Source organism: Phyllobates terribilis, unplaced genomic scaffold (assembly GCF_046119375.1).
Source record: "Phyllobates terribilis strain yellow unplaced genomic scaffold, ASM4611937v1 Scaffold_13__5_contigs__length_258822181, whole genome shotgun sequence".
Taxonomy (NCBI): Eukaryota; Metazoa; Chordata; class Amphibia; order Anura; family Dendrobatidae; genus Phyllobates; species Phyllobates terribilis.
The window spans coordinates 227,734,027-227,757,405 of record NW_027362773.1 but is presented as its reverse complement, the minus strand read 5'-3'; the positions used below and the strand labels follow the sequence as shown (position 1 = coordinate 227,757,405).

General features: G+C 41.5%; 1 protein-coding gene across 1 annotated transcript in view; it reads left to right on the top strand.

Moving 5' to 3' along the window:
- BCAR1 (BCAR1 scaffold protein, Cas family member) overlaps window positions 1-23,379 on the top strand; it is a 127,654-nt gene that overhangs the window by 87,708 nt on the left and 16,567 nt on the right. The window contains exons 3-5 of the mRNA XM_073659330.1: window positions 15,287-15,445; window positions 16,542-16,664; window positions 19,775-20,986. Coding sequence (XP_073515431.1) covers window positions 15,287-15,445; window positions 16,542-16,664; window positions 19,775-20,986 — 1,494 coding nt within the window. The remainder of the gene's footprint in view (window positions 1-15,286; window positions 15,446-16,541; window positions 16,665-19,774; window positions 20,987-23,379) is intronic.

Below are 23,379 nucleotides of genomic sequence, written 5' to 3'. Positions count from 1 at the left end.
GCTGAGCCTTACAATAAGCAGATATTTCCTGTTCTGTAGCGGTGAGTCCTGATTAGTCTTCTCGTTGATTACAACTAGAAGTAGCACCGCTATTAACATGGTGGAGACAGGTAACACAAGGTCCGCCATTAACAATGAGTCATGGTCACATCCCTCTTGCACATTTCTTTCCACGATACTCTCCCATAGAAGTCAATATGATATCTTAAAGGGTGTCTGTCAGTAGGTTCAACCCTCCTCAGCTGTCTATATGGACATGTAGGTCATAGGAAGCCGAATAAAATGATACCTTGATATCTGTGATCCGGTGTCTTATTCCTGAGAAATCTACAGTTTTTATCAATATGTAAATGAGCTGCTAAGATCTATTGGCCGGACATAGATCTTACTGAGAATCTGCCTCCAGAGATTATTATACATGACAGGGGGGCATTAACAGTGTGATGTGTAATGGCTGCTCTCTGCTCTCCTGGTCTCACTGCAGAGCTGTGTGTGATTATACCTTCTCACAGACAGCCAGTACAATATAGCAGAGCTGTGAGAGCTGCAGCAAATGGGTTTGTAAAGAGACAGAGTTCAGTTCTACTGTTCAGATTTAGTTACACGTCTCACGCTGGTAGCGCCCCCTATCATTTATAATAATAATAATGTCTGGAGGCAGATTCTCATGCAGATCAGTGTCCAGCCCATTGATCTTAACAGCTCATGTACATATTAAGAAAAATATGGATTTCCATGGAATGCATCAGATCTCAGGTATCAATGTATCATTTTATTCCTATGACCTGCATGCCCATATAGACCTACTGACAGTTTCCCTTTAAGACACAAGTGGTCTATGTTCATGTGACTGTAAGAAAAGTCTCTGGAACTGCTGTTCTCAGCTCTGAGGAGCAACTTAAGCAAGATATGTGACCATATACTGGAACAGAAAACAGAATTAAAATAAACTGTGTACTGGTGCACTTGTTTGTTCAATGGGGGTTGAGCTACAATACCAGACACACAGTAAGTAAGCTTTGTGCTAGATTCTAGTCTACTAGTTTGTGTATCTGATCTGTGTCCTCTTCATATGTAAATAGGAAATTCAGTATTACATGGACCACATTCAAGCCAGATGGACAATTTTGTCCTATGTTTGATAATGTTTTCCGTTTATATCTTGGATATATCCCCTGATGTCCCCATTAGCCTCCTAATTTGGCATGTTATTATAGGAGTTAATGCCACAGTTTTCTTGGAGCATTATTCTTACTGGAGAGTCTTGGACACTATTAAATAAGACGATTGCCAGGAGGAGACAGATGGACCAGTGAACGTTACTGAGTCAGTATGATATGGCTGTCTTCAGAATAAAATGTTGTCCTGAAGGTTGATATTAGATTACCTGCTGTTCATCTGCCCATGGACCTTAGATAACGGTAGGTTAAACGCTCATTCTCTGTTAGGCCCTCCATACATTTATATCCTCAGCTGAACCCACATATCGTGAACAGAAAGGTCGAGGAAGATGCTACCTGAAAACTCGGGCAGGAGCTTATCTATCGGAAAAACAAAATGATCGGCCATTTATCATGTTGGATCCTCCTTCTCTCATATCATCTATTGGGGACAGTTAAAAGGCACAATAGATGGCTGACCGGTTGTGCCAACATTGTTGGGTTTGGCCAACTTTCCTCTATTGCTTACAGGAGCCTCATTGGGTAGATGCCAGGCTCCACTGCTCTTGGAGGGCTGGTGATGATCAGGAAAAACATGGTGTCAAATGGCAAGGCTGCAATAGGTAGGAGGCACAACTTCTGCCTTTTATTAGGAGAAACATGTCTTCTAGAGAAGAAAGTATTCTATCACTCCATTCTAGAGCCCTGGTGTAACTGCCCCTTCCGTATACAGACTAGTGCAGTGCCCCTAGATTAGACTACCAAAGATGGACAACCAAATTAATAGAAGGTATAAAAGATCCCACAGTTACATCTTTATAACCCTTTTTAGCTCTGTTCACACCTGTGCTGAAGCTTCCATTATGGAACATGTGCCCATGGCATTTAGTAATGGCCGAGTGTGGGTAGATATAAATACAATATCCAAGGTCACCAGCATTAAAATGGTTTTAGAAACTCTTTGTCTCCAGTCCTGTCTCCACTTCTTTCCTTATATCATCAAAACTTTTATATAAAGTCTTGTCTTTATTAATGTAGACAAAACTATAAGGGGACAGACGTAGCAGTGACCCTGGGGTCCCCTGGCCGAATAAGAGGACAAATAACACACGGTAGGACATTCTACATTACAGAGGGGTTCTGGTTTTTGGAAAGCCTGTAGTTTGTTTAAAAACAATCAAACAAGCAATGGTTTACTCACCCTTCCTGGGTCCAGCACTGGGTCCCCAACGCTGCTGTCAGTCTTCACCAGGAGGGGGACTAAAGCACACTTTGTTTGTTTTTAAATCATACTGCAGCCAGTCAGTAGTAGGACCGCCCACTGGACTCTTACAAACACCATTGATATCAATGAATAAAATGCAAGTTTTCCTGAATTTTTTCCCACAAAAATCTGATCAGCTGTGTACCATCTGCCTGCAGATCAGAGACCATTTACAGCAGGACAGGTTCCCTTTAAGTTGGGCAGCATGGTGGCTCAGTGGTTAGCACTGCAGCCTTGCAGAGTTCAAATCCCACCAAACATCTGCAAGGAGTTTGTATGTTCTCCCTGTGTTTGCGTGGGTTTCCTCCGGGTTCTCCGGTTTCCTCCCACACTCCAAAGACATACTGATAGGGAATGTAGATTGTGAGCCCCAATGGGGACAGTGCCCATAATGTCTGTAAAGTGCTGTGGAATTAATGGTGCTATATAAGTGAGTAAAATAAAAATAAGTTTATAATTTTATAGAATTGCTCATTCACACCTGCCATTCTCTACAATAAAGGTTTCCTGTGCTCTTGGTTATTACTTATCTACACGAGGAAACATTGTTGTGTTTCCGCTTAGAAATGACAAACTGATGCAAAATCTGACATTTTGGTCACTGGCGTTTTTTTTTTTTAAATTAACCCTGTGCGTACTGTCCAGTATTCTTTCTGCACTGCCTTCTGTTGTGAATGATCCCTTTCCATGATGGACAGCGAGGAGCTGCTCTGCTGCAGACTAATGCGCCAATGTAAGGAGACTTCCCATCTCACATCTGGCTCCTTCTAATTAGCCGCCAGTCTGCCCCATGCCCGTCAGATCTGCGTCTTGTCACCGGTCCCCAGCGTCCCTGCCTCCCCTCTCACACACATGCTCATCTTGTTTACCCCGTGAATGGGATTGGTGATATAAATAGAAGCTGATGTAATGCTTTTCTCCCAAGAGACCCTCTCCATCAATGGAAGGTGCTGTGCGGATTTTAATGGCGCCTGCACAATGTAGTATTGGAATAGATGCATAGAGATCTGAGCCAGGGATAAAGGCCTTCTCCTGCTTTCATCAATATATTATCTGTAAAATAGATATAAATCTTGGATAATAGATTTGCACCCGATTGCTATAATACTATATATAACTATGATACATAGACATCAGCAGCCCAATACCCCTTACAGTCACTCATTATATCAGTCAATAAACCATTTTCATTCATTTCTATGGCTTCGGGGGGCTGGATCTGCTCATGTGGACCCTTGTGTGGACAGATGTAAAGCCACAGATGTGAGTGTCACAGTTCTTTCCTAGCTCTTTGTTTGTAGAAGCGTCCTTCTTCTTTGTCAGTCAGATTTCATCCCCTGCCTCCCATCCTCCCATTGTTTGCCTGCCCCAAAAACAAATAGATCAGACTGCAAATGTGATGTAGGATCAATGGCTGTCCAGGGTGGACACAATGTATATGCTAAACTGCTATATACAGCACATATGTATGGTGAGCTTAGGACATACCCAGCCATATATCAGGCTATGGCTGCGGTGCTAATTCCTAGAACATTTCCTGCGATACATCAGGCTGTAGCTGCGCTGCTAATGACTGGCGAGAAGGATTTCTAGGCAGGATGGTCTATAGATTTTATAAATGTATACAATATATTTTATTATTTATTTATGGAAACAAACTTCTATTTTGTGAATTAGAAACATTTTGTATGCATTAAGGAAACATTCTAAATTATTGTTTCACAATTTGTTTGCCAAGTAGAAATCTGAATAGGAAAGGGAATGACGCTGCAATAGGAGTGTGACATGGCTATGTTATGTGCATTATTAGTGAAGAGATTTTGGCATACATTTATACAACCTACCAAATATTCCTGCCTGACTATTAAAAAATAGATTAGAAAAATGGTCTACTTTTTTTAACAAAAATTTTTTAACAGCGCCACTTCTGCACATGGTTGTGTCTGGTAATGCAGCCAAGCCCTCTATAATACAAATGAGACAGCACTGTGATACATGACTGCTAGAAAAGAAGAGATTAAATATATCAAAAAAATATCTAAAAATTTTAATAAATCAAATGCCCCTTTGCAGTAGTTCCCGTGTTTTCAGAGGGGCACAAGGTCGTAGTCGACCACATTCTTGTGCCTCTGTCAAAATAAAGATGCTGCTGCAAAAGTGGAGCCAAATGGTAGATTATCAGTGGCAGAGCCTCTCGTGAAGGGCTGTCTTATGCTACCAGATGTGGGAGCAGACGCTGTTTTCAGCTGGACAGGCTTTTTTTTTACAAAAAGAATTAACTCTGTTGATGATCATATGTAAATCTTATTCATCATATGAGAAATACTATTTTTTTCAGTTTCTAATAATTTTCAAGATCCATGCCTCTAATCAGGGAATAATGTTCTGGCGTAGGCTGAAAATCCGTCCGGATTACGTCCTACTGCCACAGGCCCTTGTAAGCGCCCCATTACACTGTACAGCGCCCCATTACACTGTACAGTGCCCCATTACACTGAACAGCGCTGGTACACGGTCACATGCCTTCACCTACTGGACGTTAGTTAGCCATTGGGACAGTCATAGGATTGGTATGGGGTCTGAATGTAAGGCACATTCTTACTCATAAGCAGCAAGAAAAAATGAATAAGAAAAGGAGTAGGTATGTTACAAATTCATAGATCTTTTCATTATAATGATTCAGATTTGTGTACGGACAACCATAGATATGCCCTTAATGTTGGATAGATGAGGGCTCCACCACTTAGAGCTGCACCATCCTCCAGATCAGGAGTCTTCTGACTTTTGTCCCCCTGTTTAGGAGACAACCTAGGTGTCAACCGTCATCTATCAGACATTTATGGAGTATCCTATAAGGGTCTATAATGGCAATACCCCTCTGTCTTTATAGCTGCATCATACAATTAGGTCCCAACTACTTACAACTAACTTAAAACACTCATCATAAGACCTCCGTACATATTAGACTAAAGTCTGCCCTACCTGTTGACCCTGGTGGCATCGGCAGACAGTCTAGTATGTATGGGGCCTCCCAACTCTCCCCCAATAGATGATGTTGGAGGAAAGAAGGATCAGCGCATAGGGATTCCAATGGCCAATCCTTTTATTTTACGCTGAGTTAAAGCGCACCTGTCAGCAGGATTGTGCTCAGTAAACCAAATACACTGGGCGACATTACACTGATTAAAATTATACCTTGATTGATGAAATCCGTCCTGTGGTTCTTGTGTAATCTTTACTTTCAGTTTGGAGATAATGATAGGCTCGTGCTTCGGGGTGGCCTGTGGGGGGTGCTCTATCTGGTGCTCTGCTTACATATTCATCTGTATGCTCTTATGACAGCTCACTGTGCCTTCACTGACCTGCCTCCTATTTTACCTAGCCCCGCACTACTAGATGCATTATGTAAAATAGGAGGCAGGTCAGTGAATGATCAGTGAGCTTTCATAAGAGCATACAGATTAATATGTAAGCAGAGCACCAGATAGAGCGCCCCCCCACAGGCCGCCCTGGAGCGGGAGCATATAATTATCTCCAAACTGAAAGTAAAGATTACACAAGAACCACAGGACGGATTTCATCAACAAAGGTATCATTTTACTCAGTGTAATGTCGCCCACCTGACAGTATATGTGGTTTACTGAGCACAATCCTACTGACAGGTGCACTTTAAAGTGAGTCTGTCACCCCCTCAAAACTCTGATTAAACTGCTAGTAGAGTCATATAGGGGTCTTGGCAATGCTAATACTATAGCTTTTATCCATGCACCAAGCAGCTCCTGCAGTCAGGAGCGGGCAAGGAGGGCGTACACGCACTTACACTGTGAGCATTTCTCTGGGCCCAGGAGTGTCAGTGTGCACTCGTGATTGAGATCAGGCAGAGCTTACTCTCGGCAAGCAAGCGCTGTCAATCAAGCTAAAGGCCATGTGCCCCATGCTAGTTGAGGGGATGAAACAGTGCACGGAACCCTTGGCCACACCAAGAATGCACCAAGGAGCTCTCATTTACATATTAACAAGAATGCATTGGAGAGTCTGTCAGCCCAACCAGACGGTTATCTCATGTGTATGGAGATGTATAACCATAGTAAAATGAATAACTATAGAAACCCTATCACACCAGACGTATCCAGCCCACATTTGGGACCGAGACACAGGATCTTGCATCAGGAATTTTCCAGGCGGCTTCCCTCTGGAGGTTCGCTGGGTCTTTGCCCTGAGACTGTATTTTTGGAACGTCAATTGCCAGCGCAGCATTAAACGCCTAAGCCTCAGCTTGTATGGGCAGATCTCAGACCACAGCTTGTTCTGAAACACACAGCTTAACCCCTTTTCACAGTTGATAGTCTTTTCTCAGTTCTTCAGTGAAAATGTTACCAGGAATCCTGCTAAAGACGGGGCTGCCCTGCTCTACAAAGAAGTCAATAAACCCGCCATGGCAGATCGGAAAATGTTAGGACATTGGCAGGTGCTGCGGAGTCGCTCACCTTCTGCACACACTGTCTGCGGAAAATCCCAGAGTTTACTATTCACAGACCAACAATAAGCCCAGGACGTCAGTCCTACAGAGACCTCACAGCACAAGCTCCTCCACCCCTTTCCACTTCACCTTTGAGACTAATACTGACAAAACCTAGAGAGAAGCAGACGCCTTATTGCAGGACACTCCTCTTATGTATAAAGCGTAGTCTGTGTATTATAAAGAATAGGTTATTTCCCGTAAAAGAAAAACTTTGCACCAGAAAGTCCTTCTATGATCATAATGTGGCAAGTAGTTCTTCCAATAAATAAAGGGATCATAGGCTAGTATTGGTCATTGGCCTCCTACCAACTACTATAGTATCATAGGCTGAGGTTGGGCTGACAGAGCAATCGAAAGGTCAAAGAAGGACATTAAATTACACCCATCCAATAATATAATAATTCCTTTATTGGAATTCCATTAGAACAAGTGAATCCATACAAGGATATTAAAAACTGGCGCAACAACTGCACTTAATTGCGGTCACTATAATTAAGGGCTGTTGTTGCGCCAGAAACGCGTCAGTTTTTAATATCCTTGTATAGATTCACAATAAATAATTTTTTATTTTATTGGATGGATGTGATTAAATTTCCTCTTTCTACCTTTGAAGTGCTCTGCTGCACTAGCAGGATACGGCACCCAAAAATTCCATATTGTCAGCTGTGAATCCAACGGACAAGCGTGGTGAGCGCTATGCCACCATTCTCTGTTCCACGTGTACAGAGCCATATGTATATTTCGCAGTGTACTTTTGCTGTCTACACACTCAAATATCAGCACAAGTGGTGGATCTGTTGGGCTTTCTCCTCTTCGTGGCCACAGGTCACTCAGGATCTGGTCAGTTGACCGAATGTTCAGTCCACACCTGACTATATCAAGACCTGGAATGAATTGCCTGCAGAGTTTCTTCCTAGCTCTTCTGTAGTGGAATAGGTTTATCTACAGCAAGATATTGCCATATTGCCTGTTGCAACTTTCTAATGCCAGGAATCTCTGGCCACAAGAAACCAGCACCCTTCCATACATGTATATAATGGTGAAGTGTGACGCTGGGATGGAGCGGGCACAGGGGCTATGCCTGACCACTCACAATGGGAGCTGGTTGCTACAAGCAACTGGGCTTCCACTGCAACAGTGAGAATGGCATCTATCCTGGCTATTTAATTCATTAAATGCTTCAGTCGTACTGACTGCAAATGGTTAGACGTTGACAGAGGGAGCGATCTCCCTCTGTCTGCCCATCGGCACCCCAACAGCATGATCACTGGATTCCAGTGGGTTGCCATGGCCTCACAGTGGCCTTGATGTCTGCCATATACAGTTGCTTATCAGATCCCTCCAGATAAGGGGCCTGATTGGCTGCCTGAACAGACTAGGTAATGCACTGCACTACATAAGTAGTACAGAGTATTATAAATGCAATCAAAGGATCACCGGGTAACGTCCCCTATAAGCATTGCATAAAAAAAGTTTGTAGAAAATTAAATAAATATAAAAAAACCCATAAATCCAAGTTTTAATAATAATAATAAAAAATGGTTTACTTGTTAAAAAAAACCCAGACCATCAGAAAAACAACACATATTTGGTATTGCCGGATTCGTAATGACCCGTACTATAAAATGATTTCATTATTTATCTCGGTCGGTCAACATCACACAAAAAATAATGCACAAATTGTTTTTGTAGCTTATCCCGCCTCACAAAAAGGAAAAAGTAAAAAGCAATTAAAAAAATTGCATTCACCCCCAACATGATACCAATGTAAAGTACAGATCGTTACACAAAAAAACAAGGCCGCAAATAGCACTTAAAAATATATATATATATATATATATATATAGCTCAGAATATGATGACCCCCTCCCACCCAATAAAAAAGATTTTGTGCTGCAAAAGTAGTAGAAAAAAAGAATATATATATGTGTGTGTGTGTGTATATATATATACGTATATATGTATATATATATATATATATATATATATATATATATATATATAGTATCACTCTCTAATTGTATTCAACAGCAAAATGTAACATTTAAATGTAAAAAAAAAAAAAAAAAAAAAGCAATGGCAGTCCTTCCTATAAGTAGTTAATAAAAGTCATTAAGTTACAGTATATGTAACCCAAAGTGGTGCCACTAATACAAAAAAACAAGCCCTACACGGTTATGTCAAAGGAAATAAATAGTGAAAAATCAGTCCTATTCTCATCCGTGTGCTGTCCGTATACAATCCGTTTTTTTACTAGTAGTCTTTTACAGTTTCCTATTGTACAGAATTGTAATGTATCTGTAAAAATCAGCGTCTGTACTGTGCTCCGTGTGACTTTTTATTTTTTCTCACACCCATCAGTTTTCAGAGTGAAATCTCAGCATGCTGCAGTTTATTTCTCATGCTGAATCCAGCTGAGCATAAACACGCAGATGTGCGCGGCCTCGCTGAGTAACATTGGTCGGAGGGCAGTTGCACCCCTCCGATTTATACGCCAGTGTGAACGAGCCCCGACACTGACACAGGGCATTCAGGGACAGCGGTAAGACAGTAATGTGCGCCAAGCCTCCAGACCTAAGATTACATTTGGTAGCTACAATGAATCAACATGTCCTCCTTGTCAGGAAATGGAATTCCATGGCATCAGGCAGTGCTGGGCCTGTGATGTAGCTTTATTGATGTATCTAATCTCTGGGACTTCCTGTCTTATTAGCGTCATCGCCAACTGCAACACAACAACTTCCTGCCCACCAAGATATTGTCATTTTCCTGCTTCAAAGGAAACCTAAACCTAGAAATGAACGTGTAAAATAAACGAGCACTATAGTCGCCCTCGCTGTTTGTTAGTCTGTAGCATTTTTTTCTATGATCCCAAAACAATGTCTTGTAGAAAACCTGCAAAGAATACAGGGGTTAAAGAGAATCTGTCAGCAGGTTTTTACCATGTAATCTGAGAGCTGCATGATATAGGAGCAGAAACCCTGATACCGGTGATATGTCACTTACTGGGCTGCTTGTTGTTGTAGTTTGAGTAAAATCAGTGTTTTATCAGCAGGAGATTATTGCTACAGGACTAGGTGTCTCGTGCCTCCTAGTCAACTGCTCTGTATAACCATGCCAATCACTGATTGACAGCTTTCTGCCTATGCACGGTGAAAACAAAAAGCTGCCAATCAGTGATGTGGGCGGGGTTATAGAGTGCTCAGCGTTCAGAGCACTGCTAGATCTGCAGCAGAGAAAACAGGGATTGTATCAAAATGACAGCAAGCAGCCCAGCAAGTGATCCATCGCTGGAATCAAGGTCTTGGCCTCTACATTATGTTGCTTTCACATTAAATGGCAAAAAACCTGCTGACAGATTACCTTTAATCTACTGATTATCTTTGGCTAAATGCCAAAGTCTTTTTTCAAGGGGTTGTGGCTTAGCAAACCTTTCCCTACTGCAGACAGGGCAGAGGGGGGAGGCTCCTGCTGCAGGCAGCTTCATTGTTATAAAAAAGCTACAGGACATGTGAACAGAGCCTAAGGAGATTAGGGGTGGAGGAGATGCCATGTGTTTCCTGCTCCTTTTCGGTTTAGTGTCTGTAGTAACATACCGTGCCTCCCTCGCTTGTTGGTTGGTAGCGGTCCATACAGGACTCTGTGTTATGGATGAAACAGCCGGCATTGTGTTCAGTGTAAGGTTATATCCAGAATACAGTGTGACACAATGCTGGGTGTGGAGGGTGTGGACACCGGCCATAGGACTCTCCAGGGAAATGCTGATTTCATGTTGTCAGCTAGAAGAAAAAAAGTGACGTGCAAGAGCTGGCAGCAATATTATTGGAGATTTTAGAAAAATCTAACGTGGACGTACAGGAGGAGTTGGTATTGGTTTAGGGATTTGAGCCTTCCACACACAAGCTTAGTAAGTGAAGATGTTTTGTGCCCTTTCAGGTTGCACCTTCAGCCTATGGTAAGATCTAATGTCCTAGAGAAGGTCTCAGGGGGGCAGTAATAGCGAAATCCTGGAGTCGTGATGCAATGTATCTGGTGCCATCTATTAATGATATGGATGTTGCGTGGTCCTTGATTGCACGAGAGAGAACATCAATTGCGCTGCCAATAGCTTGAATTGAAATGTCAGTGAAAGGTTCCTCAAGTGTCACCATGTGAATTATTGCTACCTGCAAGAAGTTAGGACTTTGGCAGCCCTGAAATTACTACTCTTGGGAACTAATCCAAAGTCTTACGATATTGTATCTGCACAGCAAATTCCCTGGGTGTCTGTAGATAGGAATGGAGGTGCCAATAATTCCGCACAGGGATTATCCCCATTCAGCAGGAATAATCTATGTGCTGCCAATGAGCCCAGGACCCCAGAGCTGCAAAGCAACAGTGCTAACCACTCAGCCACCATACAGTGCTAACCACTCAGCCACCATACAGTGCTAACCACTCAGCCACCATACAGTGCTAACCACTCAGCAGGTTTCCTCCCAGCAGCGGGCGCCTAAGTGCAGGTGCCGGACAGGTTAATCTCATATATGAAGGTTAGCAGCGTTTTTCAGGTGACAGGTTCCCTTTAAAGTGAAACTACCATCACAAAATGGCCTACCTTCTAAATCAGGACTCTGTACTACATGATTTCTAAAAACATTTTGCAATGTTTTTTTTTTATATCACAATTCTTATTAGAAAAAACAACTAAATATGTACCTTGGCTCCATGGTCAGATCCTATACTGAGAGCTGCAGCTGTAAGCAGTACACACCCTGGCAGTTTGATTGACAGCTCGCTCTACAAAGATGCGCTGCAGAGTCAATTGTCAATCACAGGCGGTGCACAGTGTAGTGAGTGGCGCTGTGAGTCGCGACTGTAGCCGTGCATGCCACCGTGCATGCCACCATAACTGACGCCGGGGACTCCAGGGAAGAAACAAGTTCATCTTCTCCCGTTAGCTGGCCGGCCAGCTTTATAACACTCTTTACCTACAAGTTGTTCCTATATCTACAGGTTTCTGAGGTGACAGGTTGCTTTTAGGCTGGGAAGGGCCCAATATCCATGGACTTTCCCAGCTTGATAATATAAGCCCACAGCTGTCTGCTTTATCTTTGCTGGTTATCAAAAATATGGTGAAAAATAAAAAATGCTGTTTTTGGGCACTACCGATATCAAGTAAACCTGAGGACTAGGGGACAGTAAAAAGAAAGTGCATTGAAACAACGCCTTTCGGGGTAGATTTAACTCTTTCATCAGGTACAAATGGTTCCTCCCATTTGAGCGGGCAGCGCCGAACCTGACCCCAGAGACTTCCATGCTTGCACCAGTGCTCTGCCTGCAGCTCACACATCCAGCTTCGGAGAGCAAACACCTGCTCTACGATGGGAGTGCCGAGCATTCCCAATGTGTGTTAGGCAATCCTATACATTATATATTATCTTCCAATGACAATATATTATTATGTAATGACTTTACTTAAAGCAAAGTATGGTGAACTAGACGGTGATTGTTTTTAATGTGAACCTCCAGTGTTTGCCCTACAGATAGTGACTGTGACGGTGTGCGCCACATGTGGTGAACGTGTTTCCACCTCGGGCATGGCTGGCTGCACCGCATGCACAAGTGCCGGTGGCTCTCGGTGTGATTAGATGTGTTTGCTATGGTAACCTGAGGGCGGCTGGTGGGAGTCGCAGGCTATTTAGCAATGCACTTTGCTTTGTTCTGGTAACCTAATAAAGACACATTGTATAATAGAAATGTCTACCTGACAAAGCGATTCGCAGGATTCCTGTGCTAATACCGGGGGTAAGAGGCCGGCCGGGCACATGGCTAAACCCTAGAAGTCTCTGGAAAAGGCTCCTCACCCAGGTCCCCCTCCCCCATGATCTTTTTATGCTCCCGCTATTAATATTGTATGACACCCTTGGAATAACAGGGTGGAAATGCTTTGTTTAGAATTGCTAGAAAGCAGCAGCCGCCTCAGATGCCTTCTTTTAGGTAATTTGACCACTGGGTCATTGTCCTGTAAAAAGCATATGGCTGAAATGAAAGGCCTTCTCCGCTCTGAAGCGAGAACATGCAATTCTGTCATGGCGCATTCATATCAGTAAATAATGAGGACGCCTTCTCTTTACAAGTCATCTCTCTGCTGCTTGTTACTGGATTTACTTATTAAACCTTATATTCTGCTTAGAATATAGAAATATTGTCCCAAACCAACAGTCTGTAATAGTAAGGCCACGTTCAGTATTTGGTCAGTATTTTACCTCAGTATTTGTAAGATAATACCAGGAGTGGTGACGTGTTTCTATTATACTTTTCCTCTGATTGTTCCACTCCTGGTTTTTTCTTACACGTACTGAGGTAAAACCAATCACAGCTGTCATCAACCCCAACTGACATTACCCCGATTGCCAACGGTCCAGGGCGATCCGGAAGAGCCAGGCAAAGCGACAGAAGTGGCGCTGCTAATGTGATGCCCCAATTCTGGGGCGGCTGTGGACTTGTATATTTAGGCTGGGAAGGGGCCAATATCCATGGACCTTCCCAGCCTGATAATATAAGCCCACAGCTGTCTGCTTTATCTTTGCTGGTTATCAAAAACATGGAGAACCCCACTTATTTTTTTTTCAATTATTTCTTTATTTATTAACAAGTACAGTAAACTACACACAAGACAGTATTTATATATCTCACAGATATCTATCCATCCATATATCTATCTGTCTATCCATATATCTATCTATCTGTCTATCTATCTGTCCATATATCTATCTGTCCATATGTCTATCTATATATCTATTATCTGTCTATCTATCTGTCTATCTATCTGTCCATCTATCTATATATCTGTCTATCTATCTATCTGTCTATCTATCAGTATATCTATATATCCATATATCTATCTATCCCATATATAGTTATCTATCTGTTTGTCTATCCCATATATATATTTATATGTCTGTCTATCTATCCATATCTATCTACCCCCATATCTATCTATCTGTATGCGTCAAAAATGCATAAAAAAACGCAAGGAAAAGCGCAAGTGAACAAAGTTGCGGGATTGATGCGGAAATTCAGCTGCGTCAAAAACTCAACAAACACTGATTGTGGGAACATTACTTAAAGGTCTCTGTGTCTCTGAGAATGGATTCATATATCTATCTATCTGAAGTATGTATATACAGTATATACATACATGTATATATATTAGATACTGTGTGTCCCTTGTACCTGAATATTTATAACTGAATACTGCCATATAGTGCTAAATAACACTCCATGCAATACAGTGCTCGAATAATGCATCCCTGAATAATACATTCATTAAATATATAATTAATAGTAGTATGTAGTGACCAAATAGCACTGCCTTATAGAGTATGTTTCACACAATACTGCCACCAATGCCCCCAAAAAGCTGTCCAATATACTCTAATGCCAGCAGGCCCTGCTCAAATAGTGAGCCAGGTATTGATAACAGTAGTTACCCAGTTATTGAAGGGGTTAATGGTAAGGTCTCAGCTTGGCAGCAAAGGTTTACATGATTCTAGGTGTCCAGTACTTGATGTCCCCCTAAGAAAGGGACTCAGAGGCTAAAACAACGCCTGGTTCCTGACCGTACTTCTAAGATACCTACACGAGGGATGGAAATGCTGCCGATTTTCCATGGAAAATAAATTCTGCCTCAGATGAAAGTGGCAGCCATTTCTGCACAGAATTCGCCTGTGGTACGGTTTTTAAAATCTGCAGCATATTAATTTTTATTGCAGATTTGTACTATGGATTCTCAGCGTCAAGGGGTGAAATCTTTAGAGAATAGCACTGCAAATCCACAGCAATATGAGGTTGCTAAGTATTTCTGTTTCAGATTATATATATACCACTGTGCATTACAGAGTAACTAATTTATGTAGGTATTTATTTCTGAGGTTTACATAACTTTATAAATTCTGAAATAATTTGCCATGAAATAACAAGTCCTCTGTAAGGTATGAATACCAGTGTGACCGAGCAATCAGGGCTGCAGGGAACTTTGTAAGACTCCAGTAGAGAATGCTATCCAGGCCTGATCCCTGCACCTCTGCATATGGATGGAGTCAGGGTTTTTCTGTGTTGTAATTTGTCTCCATCTACTGGTAGCAATGACAATTTACACTACATTTGGCCACATAAATGAGTGAACGCCGTGTAGAAATTTATTTTGGCTTCTAGTTACCTACCCACAACCCAAGAGCTTCAAGCTTTGGTAAATCCAAATTTGTAAATTTTTGATTTATATTGTATTAATAACGGGAATGTTGACATATTCGATTTATGAGTTTATATAATTTTTATGTGATGTTCCTTATACAGGTTGTTCTTCCTACTCGGAAAGGTCAAGTCTATGTGTATGATTCGCCCAAGCCAGAACCACAGGACGAGTATGACATTCCTCGACATCTCCTTCCCGCTGGACCACAGGAGATCTATGATGTTCCCACCAGGTGTTTAGTGAACAACTACAGCCCAGAGGTGTGTAATATTACTAAAACATGTAACCATATAACAGGAGAATTGCACACTCACCACTGTGTGTTTAAAATGTGCCATATAAAAGGAGAATGGGGCATTCGCCAGTGCGCTATTAAAATGTTGCTTTATTACAGTTCCATAACAGAGAATGTGGAGACAAAGTGGATGACAGCCGTTTCGCATGAGAGTCATGCTTCCTCTGAGACTTCAGAAGGCTCAGAGGAAGAGTAACTCTCACGCGAAACGTCCGTCAGACACTTTGTCTCCACATTCTGTGTTATGGAACCGTAATAAAGCAACATTTTAAACGCGCTCCGGTGAGTGCCCCATTCTCCTTTTATATTATTTATTATTATAGCGCCATTTATTCCATGGCGCTTTACATGTGAAAAAGGGGTATACATAGCAAAAACAATTACAATAATCTTGAACACAATGTGACGGCGACTGGTACAGGAGGAGCGAGGTCCCTGCCCGCAAGGGCTCACAGTTTAATATGGTTTTAATTTGGACTCTTTCTTGGTGAGCATCATCCAGGCGGTTTGTTAGCTTCTAAATTCTGACATTATAACCTTTGTTGCTAAATGCAAGGAATGTGAACGAGAACAGTGCCGGATCCCTGTTATTCTATATATTCATGACTAAAACATGTGATCAAATATTTAGGTCTGAAAATAAAGGGTTTTTCTAGTAAAAATAAGTTATCATCACCTATCCAGAAGATAGATAATATCTTATAGAACAGTGTGGATTTAACCACTGGGACCCACACCAATCGGCAGAATGGTGTATGCTCCACTGCCCAAAAACTAAGTGCAGCTCTTGGGTGTCCCATAGAGAATGAATGTAGATTCATTCTCTATGGGACACCCATGTGCTGCACTTAGTTTTTTTGGATGTCCCCATAGAGAATGAATGGAGGGCTAGTTGGTAATGCGCACTGCCACCCCATACTAACAAGGTGAAACTTTTCCCATTCTGCCAATCTCTGCAGATCCCAGCGGTCCCCCCCCCACACGATCAATACTTTATAACCTATCCTATTTAATAATGTGGGTTTACTGTATTAAGATGACTTTATTTTGGTCTTGCACAGGTCTACGACATTCCACCGATGGCAGTAAAAGGTCCTGTCAGCAGAGAACAGTCCCAAGAGATATATGACATCCCTCCCAGCGTGGAAAAAAATCTACCGGAGCATCTGCAGTCTCATTTAATGGTAGGATTGGAAACCCACCCATCCCAGGGAATTAAGATGTAGACTTTTATTAAAATTCTTAAAGAGATTTGTCCATTACTTTGATAACCCTCTCTTAAATATTATGTGGGAGTTGAATATAAGGATTTTTTTATTTTCTTTGTGGCACTATTGCATTAAGAAAAGGTTATCCCTTGGATAATTAATTACAATTAGTTCTAAGACTAGTCGTTTTGTTTCCATCTTAGGTTTTGTCTGTTAAATGGCTACAGTGTGAACATGCTCTTGTACGTTGCATGTCTACCAACTTTTGCTCCAGCTCATTTATTTGGTTTTGCTCTCGTTCTAAGGCTAGGTTGGCTAATTGCAGACATAGTGGATTTTTTACAACTATTTCCAAAAAACACTTAAAAAACACCATGGCTGCAAAATGTGAACCCAGACTAATGGAAATTTTGTACTTTAGTTAATTTTTTTCTTTCATGTAAAATTGATTTGCAGTGATCTGAGCATATTCCATCAATGTTTTACCTGTTAAACTGAATCTGTTATGTTGAAAATGCTGTCCTGTCTGCGAACATCAGGTTTTACAGCACAAGGAGCTAAGAAATTTGATGACGTTGATGCTCATTTTCTAATGAGAACCCTTAACTCCAAGCTTAGGAGTCCAGGAGGCAGCCTTACTGACACAGGGAGAACTGTCAATCATCAGAAAATTACCTTTTGCTTAAATCAAGTGTTTATCTTAAACATTTTTTTGTGTTTTTTTTCTAATTATGTACGCTGAATTCTTGCATTTTTTTACTTTGATCATTGAGCCCCATAGTTTCTGTATGGTAGAGCCATATAATGTCACGGGTGTATCAGGTTTGACAGACAGTCGTTCTGGATCCGGCTGTAGAAGGTCTCTGCGCTTGGCTTTGCAGACACATTCTTGATCCTTTCATATCTGTAGTGTAGTGATATCTTTCTCTCGATAGGACTCAGCTAATTGACACACCCTTGCTTGATATATAAAAACCCTCAGTGTCTCCAGAGAGTCGCCGGTGATAGAACTATTTTCCCTGCTCAGGCCTAGAGTACTATCAGTCTGCTAGTTTCTTCTTGGAGTTTCTTGGTGGATTATTGTTGTCTTCTCTCTGGTGTCTTCTCAAGCTAAGCGTATCCCCTTGTCTGTTTTCCTTGTTTGTCTTTAGTTGCAGTGTTGGCTGACTAGTGCTAATCCCTTCTCCTCCCTACCTAAGGCCTAGCTCTAGGGACAGTTAGGGATTAGGTATCCTGCTCGGTGATTGGTGCGGAACCTATATAGCGACGGTTGGGCGAGTCAGGGTGTTGTAAGATCTGCCTAGGGGTCTCCACTCTCCCTTTCCCTAGTTGTTGGGCTTCCCCACCTTTTCCCATCATTGTACACTTGGTCCTTCCCTCACCTAGTGTGATATATAATCACTATCACAGGGCAGGATAACAATGAATTAGAACACCTATATACAGATAACACAGGATCCCCCTTTTATAATAGATGATGGTTAGAGCTCTCCTCCTCCCCTCCCTGCACAATGACCTCTGCGCAGGACACAGACAGAGCATACCCAGGAAACTCTCCCATAGAAGTCAGTGAACATCTCCAGTCTATTGCTTCCAATGGCCTTAGGGACTGCTGTAATGCACATTTCTAAATGTTAATGATAGAAGTGCAGGCAAAATGACCAATCCATAATCTCGTAAAGGAGAAAAAATGTACAATCGGAAAATAAACTCAGATGAGTAATAAAGAATTAGACTTTAATAGATAGGTGACACATCCCCTTTGACTACATCACTCCCCCAACACATTATAATTATAGTGCTTTATTGCGGAGTGCGCCGGCGCTAGCCCAGGGATGCAATCACTGGATTACAATTCTGGTGATATGATTTACGTGTGGCCGGTGCTGCATTTCTATTCATGGCAGGATGTGCCGCAGGTTAATCTCTTCTGTGCGTCACTCTACAAGTGGTGTCGTCTGCTCACCCATTTCATTAGGTAAATGTATTGTAATTATTCATGTCTTCCACACACCGGACTTAGCAGACATATTGTTTGCTGTATTTTACGCTTCAGATTGGACGCACAGGCGGATGACGTGTCCATATATACTGGCATCCAACTGTATAATAGGAAGCACTAGAATAATTATTTTAATAAGTAAGGCCATCAGTGTTTTGGATCTGAGTTTCATCAGTGTTTGCTCAGTGAGTCCGTTTTTACCATCAATGTTTCAGTAATTTAATTGTATAAAAAAATATAAAAATAAATTGCAAATCTTCTCCTGCCCATTACAGTGTTAATCACTTGTATGGGTAATTTTGATCTGTGACTCCCATCAAAAATGGACACACTGCGGTGATTTTTTGCAGCCATATTGTCTACAAAAAACACGTAAATGTGAACAGCTCCATAGGTTATTCTGGGTATGTGTTGTATCTGCGAAAACCACAGATAAAACACGTATGTAAAAAAAGGATGTCTAAATGAGGTCTAGTATCCACCGTCTTAATTTTTATTGATAAAAAAATACGGACCTGTAGGAAACTTTATATTATATGTTATAAGAGAAAGCTGGGTAAAATCTGGATTCAGTGATACACTTTCACATTGCTGAGATAGGAGATGACAGTTGGTGCTTATAAGATTCTATGGAGAGTGGAGTTGAGATGGAGGAGGAGGAGCTAGAGGCAGGCACAGATGTTCTCCTGAAATGACAGTTACACTTTTTACCATAGATTTAAAGTGTAACTGTTGTTTCCGGAGAACTTGCAGTAGAATATCTGAATTTTCCTCTAGCTCCTCCACTCTTCTGTCTCTTTCACCTGTCCGTTATTAGTCTTAATACACATGTTTGCTCAAAGACTTCATCCTCTAGATCAGGGGTGGGAGTGCAAAGGTTGGACCCCATCAATCAAGAGTTATTTGGCACATTGCAGCCAAATGCAATTGCTTTCCAAGATGAAAATTCCCCTTTAATATTAGAAATAATGGTCTGTCTATGAAATTACATGTGCACATAAGTCTCGTGCTACTGCTACTAGTTGGAAACTGAAGTTTTATCTTCTCGTGGCTTTATAGTGACATTATCCATTTGTTCTTTCAGATTTATGATATACCACCCTCGGTAAGCAAAGATGTTCCAGATGGTCCTCAAAGAGAAGATACCTATGATTTCCCACCTGCTTTTTCCAATCAGAAAATGCAGCTTCCACCTAAGGCTCCCACACACATCCATGACTCGGAGCCATACATTCCTGAAGATATATATGATATCCCTCCTGCTCCTGTTAAGGGCAATGATTCCACCTTTTCCCAAGAGATATATGACGTTCCCCCCAGCTTAAGAAAGACTGCTGGACAGAACTTCAGTGATGTATATGATGTTCCGAGAGAGTTCCATAGTGGAAAAGCTTCACTAGAGACCGAGGCCGATTATATATATGACGTTCCTCCCCAGGTAGACAGGGAGGTCAAAGTGGTTGAGGAATTGACTGGCAACTTCAAGAGACTGTCAGCTTCAAGCACCGGAAGCACCAGGAGCAACATTTCCACCTCTTCGCTTGATGTTATCCCAGTAAAAGAATCGTCAGTCGTGCCACCAAAGACACCAGGGAAGGAGCTAAATCTTGATTTAGAGGCCGCAATGGAGCTTTTGGTAAAACTACAACATGGTGTCAATAGCTCAATCTCCTATCTTATGTCCTTCATAAGTAGCACTTGGAGAAGTCAAGAACACATGGAAGTCAATGTGCAGAGCATCCAGGCCGCAGCAGAGGGAGTCAAAAATACAGTTAAGGAATTGTTGGAATTTGCCAGGGGGGCAGTAGTAAATTCAGCGCAAGCATCTGACCGGACACTTCATGCCAAGCTAAGCAAACAACTTCAGAAGATGGAAGATGTTTACCAACAACTGCTTAAGCATAGCCAGGCCTTGGACAGCTGTAACTGGGCCTTGAATGTGTTAGTTACAAACAAACCGGGTTCTTCAGATGACCTTGATCGCTTCGTGATGTATTCGAGAGGGATACCAGATGACACTAAACAGTTGGCTTCGTTTCTACATGGAAATGCCTCCTTACTCTTTAAAAGGACCAAGCAACAGCATTCGGTGGGTGATTCTCAGTCTGGACAAGAAAATAGCAATCACTTGGCCAATAATAACAATAATTTGTCTGCTGGACATACAGAAAAGACCAGTATACAATCACGACCCCTGCCTTCCCCACCTAAATTTATAGCGGAAGAATCCCCTGAAGGCCAGTATGAAAACAACGAGAGTGGCTGGATGGAGGATTACGACTATGTCCATTTACAGGTGAGACACCCAGAGAGTTCAGTCCATGCCTGTCCACAAAACAACTCCCAACATGTGGCTCATGTTTAGTATGTTATCAATTTTTCCTTGAATGTGGCTCCTGTCCACATTGAAATTGAACGGGGTACAAAATGTTGAGTACATCTGATTTAGACCAAAAGTTCATTCTTCATGCCAACTTAGCCTAAGACCTCTTGGCGAGTTAGAAGAGGGCCAGCATCTTAAGATAAGTCACCAGATTTCACAATTCAAAAATTAAATATTATTATTAGTTATTAAATAAATATAAGTCCTGATGAGAAGGTTGTACTTACTTTGAAAATCTAGGTCAGAATAATTATATAATTCTGAAGTTTACAGTCATAGGTTTGAGGTCTAACATGTAGCTAAGGGTATGTTCACACAACGTTTTTCAGGCAGATTTAGAGTGAGTCTTCTCCGAAAACAGGGAGAAAAAGCGTTTAGAGAACACTAAAAATCTTCCTATTCATTTCTATGCAAAAAAGACTTGTATGTTAAGTGTTTGAATGTCTTTTAACCACTATAGCCAGTAAGTGAGCTGCGAGCATATCGTTCTTCAGGTGTTTTTCGCTTGGAAGATGCTCTATACTTTACAATAGAAGTCAATGGGAAGAATAGAAAGACGCTTTTTGAGCGTTTTGTCAGTGTATTGTTTAAAAACAGTAGTGTGTTCTTCATTGTTTAATGGGATTAAAAAGAGTTCTGGAAAACAACCTTAAAAAGAAATGCAAAAAACTCATGAAAAAACGCTAAAAATAAAATTGTTGGCAGAAATTTTTCTCTTTAAAAGCAATCAGGAAATGACAAAAAAAAAGCTAAGGAGTGATTTCTGGAGTGTCTTCTGCTTAAAAATAGATGTTTCTGGACACCTTACTGGGAAGGCTTCTTGTAGATAGGACAGATACTGCTGTTATTCCTCCGTATAATAAACTATCTGGTTAGGTTGGTCTCTAATGACTGTATTAAAAGTAAAAAATTTAATTTGATAAAAAGGTTTTCAAGTCTCCTCAGGTGACCCGCTTGTATTGCACCCTGAGGGCGACAGAATACAAGGCAAATCTCTTTCATTTAGACCACAAAGTACAAAAGAATTACAAAGAGTCTAATTTTCCCCGGGCTCCTGAGATCAAAAGTCAGTAAGATATTGGCTTCATGTATGAAAAGTGAGAAAAGGTCCTTACTGCTTATTTAACTGATTAAAGTCATTTTCTAACCCGCACTGAAACATAGAAGTGATATTCAGAGGTGGCAATAGTTGTACTTGACCAGACATTGACTGGTACCTCCCCGTTCGGCCATGTAAATTATATGCTTGACTTGGAACCTATACCCCAGGGCTAGAAACCATTGTGTGGATAAGCTGGAGCCGAACAGTAATCATAAGTACAGCCAGTCATTTTCTAACCTTCTCTGAAAAATAGAAGTGATATTCGGAGATGGCAATAGTTGTACCTGATCAGACATTTACTGGTAACTCCTGGTCCTGCCAAGTAAACGCATACTCCGGTGCTGGAAACCAGTGGCTGGATGCACAGGAGCCGTGCAGTAGTCATCAGTATAGTCAGTCATTTTCTAACCTTCTCTGAAAAATAGAAATGATATCCGGATATGGCAATAGTTGTACCTGATCAGACATTTACTGGTAACTCCTGGTCCTGCCATTTAAACTCATATTCCAGTGCTAGAAACCAGTGTCTGGATGCACAGTAGCCATGCAGTAGTCATCAGTATAGTCAGTCATTTTCTAACCTTTTCTGAAAATAGAAGTGATATTCGGAGATGGCAATAGTTGTACCTGACCAGACGTTTACTGGTAACTCCTGGTCCTGCCAAGTAAACGCATACTTCAGTGCTGGAAACCAGTGGCTGGATGCACAGGAGCCGTGCAGTAGTCATCAGTATAGTAAATGATTCCTTGTGTTTCCACAGGAGTCTGGATCCAGAAGAGTCATCCACTGACTTTGGCCTCCAATTAGCACATGGGCCACTTTGGTGCATGAATGTAACCGGGGCCCTATTAAGACATGGCGGACTACATATTTTCTGATCTGACCATATAGTATTCTAGATTTTGAATAGATTTAAAAGATTTTAATGGTCTAGAACCATAATGAGGAATTGTTATTTGTGCAATCCCCTAATATACTGGTGTAAGTTCAGGAGAAGGTGAACTAATTCTACATGATGAGTGGATGAGAACATAGCAGCATCCATCTCTATAAATGATGGGAGACTTTCTCTCATCCCTGGCAGTAAAGTTTAATTAATCTAGACTTTAATTATTTCAATCGTTCTGCAAACTCACGCACATCAATAAAGGAGCGGAGGTTTACGTGCCATCTGGCGATAACTGCAGAAATCTTCTAGAAATG